Genomic DNA, 10,417 nt, shown 5'->3' on the forward strand with positions numbered 1-10,417 from the left:
ATATGAAGCATTTTTTAGCGCTGTCATTTGTGTAAACATGCTTATGTATTTCGCAAAGAAATAAACGATCAATCACAACTTTTGCTCCTGCAAACTCGAGTTTTTCATCCCGCAAAAAACAGAACAGAAGAACATACAGTACGCTGATCCACAGCATTAGATGCTCCAGCGGCAATTCCAAAACTAGTGTAGCTGGTAATTACATACTGGTTGTGCATCACTGTCTTCTTTACATAAAAGATTTCCAAGCTTCTCTTATCGGTAAGTCTCAAATTAACACGTTACTACTCACCTCGTTATTGTTAGATTTGCTGTGGGAAGGCCTGAGATCAAAAACTGCTTTTTCTCGCTAAGATAAGCGAGAAAATATGCCACTTTCAAGAATAGCCGCTTAGCTTCAAAAGCAAGATAAACTAATGCTTGTCATGCTTTGCTACTTTCCGTTTTCCTTCGGCAATCAAGTAGCGTGTCCTTAAGCAGATATTCAAGTAAATAGTAAAACTAACTTACCTATGTTATAAGTATGCATTTTCGGCCTTTGTTGAGATCTCATGAGCAGAAATTAGACCTGCATCAATGAAGTCATATTTTCCATATACAAGTAGTAAAATGGCGCATCACCATATTATTAAAATACTCTGGATCAGAGAGGTATAGAAAGTTTTCTTCGCTTGGTTGCAAAGTATATTATAATTGACAAGAGATTATATTAATTACAGTTAAAACAAAGGAACTGTGCTTTGATTATAGAATACCGAGGCGGTCGATGTGAAGTCAACAGCCTGTGTAAGCAAGTAGACAAATCGTGAAGATAGTTCACGCGCAAACTTGGCACATGTTTGGGTAAAGAATTAAAAGAATAATATAATTTCTTGTCAAGTATAATTACTGGGTAACCAAGCGGAAAAACTTTCGCTTGGTTACATATATATATATATAAACAGCACGTTTCAGCACTTAGCAAGGAATTTCAACTATATTTATTCATTTCAAAAATAAGCTCCGAAATATCAAATATTGCACTACCCTTGAACTGACGCGTTGTTGTTAGCCTATATGTCCCCACCGCAGGGCAAAGGTCCCCCCCCCCAATCTCTCCTATCCTGGGCCACTCTTGTCCATGAAACACCTAGCAGTTTTTCAATGTGGTCTCTCCATCTTTTACTGTTTTCCAGGTTTTCTGACTCTTCTCGGCAGCCACTCTGTTGCTCTCTTTGACCATCTATCATCTTGATATCTTGCCACGTGGCCTGCCCAATCCCATTTTGATTTTCTAGCTCTCCAAATGACGTCTTTTATTTTTGTCAGGTCTCTTAAGTCCTTGTTAATTATTCTATCTAGTCTGGATATTCTGAATAAACACATCTCCATTGCTCTTTGGCAAACTTGGAGCTTTTTTCCCCTGTGTAGTGGTTAATGTTTAAGTGTGAGAACCATAAATAAAAGTTGGCAGGACAATCATATCCAATAATTTTATTTTTAGACAAATGGTCCTTTTCATAGAATGCTTCATTCCCTTTAGCTCTTCCAAGCAGTCGATTCTGCACCGATATGACATGGAGATCATTTCCTAAGGATTTGTGGTTAATATATTCTATTATAGTATTTTCAACATCAATGGGAATATGTTCATGGTTTGTCATTATTTTTGTTTTACGTGTATGATAGTTTATTGTTAGACCTATTTCCTTGCGTTTTATGCTTAATTCATTGATCTTTAAGCTGAGCTCCATCTTCAGCAATCAGAACGACGTCATCCGTAGAACGTAATTGTTTAATATCGTCCCCTGAATATTAATACTATAATCGTCGCAATCCGGGTCCCTGAAAATGGCTTCGAGGGCTGCTGTAAAAAGTTTGGGAGCAATGGGATCCTTGTTTGATACATCTCTCCATCCTAAAGAAGTCGCCGCTTCCTTCCAACCTGATAGATGCCTCACTATTTTCATAAAATGGTTTGAAATATATGTCTGGATTTATACAGCTTGCATAAAGGTCTTTGTAAAAATAATTGACGATGCGTAGAGATAGATAAATCAATAAGATTATTGCAAGATGGAATTGGGCCATTTGATATTATCAGCTGTTCTGAATATTTGAACGGCGAAGGAAATTTCATCGCACAGTGAATTACATGCCAACAGAAACAAGGTCACTCCCACCCCGGAGGATACGCCTATTTTATCAGTAGGCAACGGTGTGAAACTAGAGGATTACCATCGACAACTGAAGTGCATTTTTCGCAGCAATCCAATTTCCGGGTGGATGACGCAACGGATATAACGAGACAAAGAACAGTATTACGTTAACGTAACCTGTCGAATGGTAGCGTACACCTGTCATGTAACAAAACAACCAAACACGACAAAAGAAAATACTTTAATTTGTAGTGTTTGGGGTTGAACATTATTCCTCAGATTATGAGCTTAATTTCAAATTCTGCAAAAAAAAAAAAAAAAAAAAAAAGCGATATGTGAACTCGAACAAGTAACGAGTGGTGAAAGGGAAAAAAAAAAAAAAAATTGAAATAACACTGGAACTCAACCTAACTAAACAATTAGGGAAATTACATATGTTCTGCGGCACTGCCGCCTTCAAGATTTTGGATTCTTAGTTTAGAGAGAGAGAAAAAAAAAAGAATCATCTTCAATTGTAAGAAAACATAGCGAACATTAACAGTTTAGGGCACTTAAATTCAAAATAATCCATAGATCTATGCAAAAAGACACTGCGTTCGGATAGAGGGAATTGAACACGCAAATATTCTGCTTTTAGATGCATTTCGAAATACGTGATACACCTCTTAAATTCTTGTTTGCCTGTATTGCATAAAATAACTCTGCTAGGGCAAGAGATTTCAAATGAAATTCAGTATATCAGATCTTAAAAATTTGTCGAGACATTAATTTTCGTTTGAATGGGAACCGTTTCAGGGGATAAAATTAGACCAATTATTTCAAAAATAGACAAATAACTCAATCTGGATTGGTTGTTTGAAATCATGCAACTAGACTAAGAGGCCAGTGTGATTATGCTTTGAATTGCGTCTATTCTTCTGGCAGTTTGTCTATTTTGCAGGGACGGAAAACCATTCAACATGAGACCGAGGAACTCGGCTTCAGAAAAAAACAAAACAAAACAAAACAAAACAAAGAAACAAAAAAAACCCTTATAGATTTTTCGTGTTCTAGACTGGACAGAACCCAAACATTTCTAAATAAAGGGCACCGAATGAGCCAACTCCAATCTGGTTAAAATTTGATACAATCTGATTCCCCGCTAAAATGTGGTGCGCACAATTGAAACCAAAACCGAATGGTTCTGTTTAAATCAGACCATTCGCATGAGAGATGGCAAAACGTTTCGAAATAATACAGAAGCGGTTACTCACAGTGACCAGATATAATTTCAATGAAATTTATATCTACAAAAATTTTAGTGTCGCCTGGAAATGGGCATGATGTTCTTAATAGCAAAACGTTTCGTAAAGACACAAAGTTATATAACAGTAAATGAACTGTCTATAGATTACGAAATGCACATTTTTATGATCGTTTCGATTTTTTGTAATGTTTTTTTTTTAACCAAATAAAACAGATGGTTTCAAAAACAGCAGTATCGAAAAGAAAATTTTCTGCAGTTAGAGACAAGATGTCAATCTAGTGGATAAGCCAGCCAGTGCCATCATTTTAAAAATTCTAAATTTTTCAAATGATCGATGACGTTTCCTAACTGAAGATTTATTTTTCTTTTTTCATAATATTCGTCATTAACAGAATCATAAAACGAACCTTTGAAAATATTGGTTTAAATGAATTGTATGCCATCCTTTTCGGATTCCAACAGAAATGTCAAAACGTGTTTTCAAAGTGATAGCAATATAAAAAAAAAAAAAAAAAAAAAAAAAAAAAAAAAAAAAGGCTAAATGAAGTGTTCATTTGTTTCATATTCTGACGATCAGAATATGAAGTGAGACTTAAATTCACGTTCCCTTAGCCTATCCATGGTACTGAATATGCTACAAATTACCAACTTTTTATTTATTTATTTTCTTGTTAAATGATTCCACACATATAAAGCTATAACCTATAGCATGTTCATATGACGAATGTGCTAAGGATTAAATAATCCCAAACCCTACTCTAGGGACCAAATAAGGAACTTTTACAAGCCATTTCAGTCAGGCAGGGTAGTAATATCACACCAGGCAATGAAATCATCTGCCAGCAAAGAACATTCACAAATGCCCATACCACAGTGGGATTTAAGCCCAGTTTTGTAGTTCTGATTGGCATTCAAAAATAAAAATAAATAAAAAAGAAAAAAATCTGCAATAATTTTCACCCCTTATCTAATTCTTGATCTGCCCATGATAATTTTTTTATGGGCAGGATTGCTTAATGCTAACTTGGAAGAAAGGGGATCTTATAGAATAGGATCAGCTTCCTTCCTAAGTTAAAAAAATAATTTATTCAAAAAAAATTTAAAAGCTAGTGCTGCAAACACTCCCAATTTAGATTTTTTTTTTTTTTTTTTTGTTTCCTTCACACAACTTAAGATCACTAAGCTGTGAGCAAGGATCATGTGGATACTACTTACAGAATGGCTACTCAGCTGTATCTGACTGGTTCCAGTCCACTTCACAAGGATAAATGCACACAATTGAATAGATGAATGTTTGCATATTACTCACAGCTAATCAGGAAACTGGCTTTCAAGGACAAGTCTCAAGACACCATTATATTCATACACAAGTGTTATGTTGTTTTCTTTACAGTCATTATATCACACTATGTCAAATCTATTAAATATTAATGCATCACTCCACTGTTTTCTTTAACCTTTCAAGATGGAACAACACTTAGAAATAGCTAGGCAAATAATGTTAAACTTGCAAATTTTTCCTCATTCATATTAAAAGATGCAATGCTGCAATACAAGAAACAATAAACTTGGAGACTTATCAAAAGAGATAAGTTAGGGGATTGTTTGTATTGGCATAAATAATACAACCTACCTTAATAATAGTAATTTTCATAAATGAAAGACAACTTAAGCAAAACACATAACAGGAAAAAAAAATATTCAAATGTAGTATTGTACAGCTTCACAATGTGAAGCTAAAATAATGCAATATCAGTTATTAATTATACAACTATAATACTGTGATTCATTAATTATCTGAGTACATAGGACAAATAGATTTTTCTGTCCAATGTGAGGCAACCTAATTCTTAGCCTACCCACAATACCAATGTATAATACCAACCATTATGAATGGGATTCACAACAAAGTATCACTTAATTCATTCATCTATATGCAGCAAGCACATATAGCAGTGTTACTTGGTCCACAGAAAATTTGTGACATTTAGTAACTCATGTTTAAATGACATTCTATTTGTCCTTTATATATTTTCTATAGGTCATTTCATGGGTGACATTCTACCAACCTAGCTAATATTCCCCCACTTTCCTCTAAATATGCAAAGACACATGCAGCAACTGGTCAACATCCATACACCTTCAAAACCTCACTGAGTCAACCTCAAATCCTTTTTCATTTCCTACCACAATAATTTTCTTCAGTTTTCCCCCCAAGCACTATAATCTCCATCTGTTTAAGAAACACATTAGCAGGTTTCTTTTCCTAAACCATTTATCCACATATATACAACACTACTGTGTTATAGGTATTGTGACTGCTCGTGCATGGAGGGGGGGGGGGGCTAATAATTACACACACACACACACACCTCATTTCAGTTTTGACTTATACCAGACAACTTCTGATAACGGAACATGCAAACTGTACAAACCTCCAAGATTTTTTTTTTTTAAATAACACTCCTCCTATCCATGAAAGGTTATAGCACATTTAGTATGTGATAAGCTATGGTTAAATAATCTTGAAATTCTGTACTAGAGACCACCAACAACCTGTTCAAACTGCTTCAAGCTAATATATAAATAGACTACAATACCAAGTTTCTCACTAGTAGAATCCAATAATTTAGAATATTAATAATAATAGTGAGAGTGTAATGTTTACAGTTATTTAGTACTCAATACTGTGGTTTTAGGATATACACAAGAATTTTGACCCTCTTCCTATGTGCCTTAAGAACAGGGCCAAAGTTTAGCATAAAATGAAAGGCATTTTTATAGTTCCCTTGAATCATTTACACACTTGCTAAAATGGTCTAAATGTAAACAAAAAAATAGATCAAAACAAATAACTGTCTACTTACAAGCCAGAACTGCCTATCATAATTTCTGACCAAATGTAATTTACCATAAAGTGGCTGTACAGACTTGTGTCAAAATTTCTGATACCACAACACTGAACTACCAAAGAAAGCTCATTAGAGGTTCATTTCTATTTGCTGACTAAAGGAACTTTTTTCCTAGGCCTTTTTCAGCAGGTTCCTGAGTTAGTCATGAGTTACTGCTTGGTGAAAAAGGTGGAAGATTGGTTGCCCACTGAATTCCAAAAGTTACTTAGGGATAAAGGAGTTCTACCTACTCTCTTTGGGTAATAAACAGGTATTAGATGATTTATTTAATTAATCATATAAGAATTTTTTTTAATAAAAATCACACATACAAAAGGCTTTTTATGTCAGTTCCACCCATGAAAGACTTGGCCTGCAGTGCATTTGTATTAATAGGTGGGATGCTAAGAGTTAGATAACCTGGAAACCCTACTCTAGAGGCCAAACATAATTTTTGCAAGCTGCTTAAGGTTTTTATTAAACAGGAGGCTGGTCTCATATTGAGTGATGGATTTTTTTTTTATCACCTAAAAACATTTATAAAAACATCCATTCCCATAGTAGAAGTTGAACTTACAGACTGTTGGTCAGAGAGAGAGAGAGAGAGAGTGGATATGCTAACCACTTGTCAAACCAGGCTGTAAGTTGTAAACCTATAGCCAAATCAGAGAAGTGTAAACTTGGAACATATCAGCTGCAGAAACTGCCCAACATCCCTTTTTTCAGTACAACTTCAAACACATCAAACCTGCTTTTCCTCTTCCTCATTTATTTCATCTACCTCTGTCCTTTGCAGCAACCTTCCTCATAATGTGTTTCCCCAACAACTTCAACCTCCAGTTCTTTAAGAAAAATATTAATAGATTTCTTCTTTCTCAATCCTTATCTGCACTTCACACACAGCACTGATATGCAATAGGTTCTTGTACCTCTTGTGTGTGTGTGTGAAATAAATAAATCAATTCCAAGTTTATTTCTCTATAGATATGGTGAAAGACCTATCTGATATTCTTCACACATCTTGTCTGTGGCATAAGTGGAGTTGAAGATTTTAGATATCACATCATGCATCTATGTCAACATATTATGTGAACTGCATGTTCTAAAAAATGTAAAAGTCACATAGTAAATGATAACAACTGTCCCTTACTTAGATGTCTTACTACTAAAGGGTTTTATTTTTGTATAAGAAAAATCTTTGCCAAAACTTTTTAGTAATTGCTAACTTCTTTGACCCTCCTAGTTTTTGATATGAATTAATGTTCATTTGGCATCTATAAGAATAATACCATATCATGTTTCAAGAAATATTACAAACTTTAACATTACATAAATGAATATCTATGAATAAAAATCACTACTGAGCTGACTCCCATAATTCTGTTCGTGAGGCAGAAAGATAGCATAATAGAGTTTTAAGAAACTTTTAAGGAGAATAATATTGATACACATATCATTCTTGCTGAGTTAAAAGCTGATGCTAGGTTCAAACAAATACATAATTATCAGCACATTCAGTATGTATACATATTAGATGTACTCTTTTCAACTTACTGAATTAAATTTGACCGTCAATTATAAATTAATAAATAAACATCTTTAATTGTGAAAAATGCGTTTTTTCACATTCACTGGTTTAGCATGATGATAACCATATTTTGTAAAGTAATCTTCTGAAAAAAAATACTTTCATAAAATTCTAATAGAAAACAAACATATACAAGAAAAAAAAAAAATATATATATATATATATATATATATATATTTATTTAAAAAAAACAAACAAACAGTGGTATTGCATATCTTGGAAGGAGAAATTAAAAAAAAAAAAAAAAGAAAAGAAAGAAAACGTTACCAAGTATAACATTTGCATTTTTTTAAAATTTTGCCGAATACAAATGAATATAATAAAAACTTAAAGAGGCCATATATTATTATAAGCATTTTATAATACCATTACAATACAAACAAGTGCATTATAATACTAAATCAAGGATAGCTTCTGAGATAAAAATCGGAAACAGTGACATTCCTTAAAACAAAATATAATGTTTAACGAATAATATATTATAAAAAATTCTCAGTTTGAGTGACGATCTTTTTTCTCCGCTCTTTAAAAAAAAAAAAAAAACGTACGTTACTATCCGGTGAATAACTTGTTAAATTCATTCAAATATGATACAATTTTTACATGGAATATAACCTGATAATTTTCTTCTGATGTGTGCAGAATAAAAGAAATGCACCTTTCATCCATCAACAAATATATCAAAATTATGATATATTCACATAATGCAAATTTTTAAAGGGAAAAAGGTACCGATAAGCAAACGGGAAAGTCTCGTATGATTTAAATCCAGTCTAAAACACCATTTTAAAGTTAATAAAAATAACTTTAAAATGGTGTATTTAATTTAATTTTCTTTCTTTTTTTTTTTTTTTTTGAAAAACAAAGGACGGTGATGGATACAAAATTACAATAATATTAAAATCATTCATTAAAAGTTTTACTACTGCGCAACTTCCCCTTCAAAAATACATAAAATATACACACACATACTCTCAGCTAGTATGAATTTATATATATACACGTAAGTTCGTACTAGAATATATATATATATTCATACTACACTCATAATTAATATGATCATAATGAATTAAACTAAATTCATACTAGATGAGAAAATAAAATTATTTCAAGACGTCACCTAATTCCAATTTCCTTAAAATAAATATATAAAGAAAAGAGCGAATCCTCAGAAAATGTTTACAGTGCATTAATGGATTCAATATATATATATATATATATATATATTTTTTTTTTTTTTTTTTTCTCTCTTAAACGATTCTGGAAACGTTCAGTTTATGTGTGTATACAGAATACACAGACCGAAAGCCTTGGGATGACTGTAATGTATGAACTGACTATATTACGACCTAATGTATAACATTAATTCGGAATGGTAAAAAAAGGTTGATGGAGGAAACCAGTAACAGTAAACTTAATTACTTTGACGGTATAATATAAAATGAATTTTTGTACTGTTCATAATATAAGCACAAATTAATTCTGAAGCGTCCTTCGAGCTCACAAAAACATTACTGAAAACTAATCAAAAATAATGATTTCCGTATGCTATCCGTTATACCTTGCAGAAATTCACAGTAGCTGCGAAAATAAATTATTTCAAGACACCTAATTTCAATTACATTTTCTCTAAAATAAATACATAAAGGAATATAAATCCTCGGAGAAAAAAATGTTTACATTGCATTAGCGGATTTGCTATTTTTTTCGCAAACGGTTCTCAAAACGTTCACTGATTTCAGGTTTTACTTTTAAGTTGATAAAAACACCAAAATTAATAGAAAATATTTTTCTAAATATGCTAGCCATAAAGACAAAAAATTAATATGCATAACACACATACGAAAACAGTATGGAAACAACTTAGCAGATGACAGAACACCGAAAATATTAACACGAGCGGCCCCACCTCTTTCTGACGAGCGGGATGCCCGGGCTTGCAGATCAACGCTGTGCCGTTGCAAACAACTGCCGTGTCTTCTACAAACACACAGTCCGGCAAAGATTCGTCAGGAGGGAGTTCTATAACATCTAATCCTATGTCCCTCAACGCTCGACAATATGCTTCATGTTGTCTTTTGGCTTCTTCCATTATAATTTCATCTTTCAGTCCAATAGCACTAGTCTTAAAACTAGCAGGAATACGGCACACTATCGCGTGAGTGTATCGCATTGACGCCATTTTCAATACATTTGAGAGAAAACGAGGCTACGCGCCTTGCTAATACTCTGCTCACCAGAGCGTTCCTGAGTTTCAAAGAGCAGAGAGGTGCCTCCTCGAGTATTACACTCCACTCCAATGGAGTCGAGAAGTCAGTTATTCAATAAAATAACTTCGTAATTCGCCTAATATTGATATCGCGAAAGCCGCAAAGTGAGAATATATAAAACTGAGACTATATAAAATTGCTTTAATTTGTGCTGCTTACAACATAAAATACGATGCGTTGTTTATGTGAATATATTATATTTATTAGATTTGTCACAGTGTACAGTAAACAAACAACAACAACAACGAAAAAAAAAGTGTATGGTTTCAAGCAAAAAGGACAGA

The 10,417-nt window shown here is 33.1% G+C and overlaps 1 protein-coding gene across 1 annotated transcript in view; it reads right to left on the reverse strand.

Moving 5' to 3' along the window:
• LOC150098422 (N(G),N(G)-dimethylarginine dimethylaminohydrolase 1) overlaps window positions 1-10,045 on the reverse strand; it is a 133,748-nt gene extending 123,703 nt beyond the window's left edge. The window contains exon 1 of the mRNA XM_090405625.1: window positions 9,773-10,045. Within this exon, the coding sequence (XP_090261751.1) occupies window positions 9,773-10,045 (273 nt within the window). The remainder of the gene's footprint in view (window positions 1-9,772) is intronic.
• Between the last annotated feature and the right edge of the window lie 372 nt (window positions 10,046-10,417).

Source organism: Typopeltis vanoorti, chromosome 15, assembly GCF_054136105.1.
Source record: "Typopeltis vanoorti isolate ZY-2024b chromosome 15, IOZ_Tvanoo_1.0, whole genome shotgun sequence".
NCBI classification, from domain to species: Eukaryota; Metazoa; Arthropoda; class Arachnida; order Uropygi; family Thelyphonidae; genus Typopeltis; species Typopeltis vanoorti.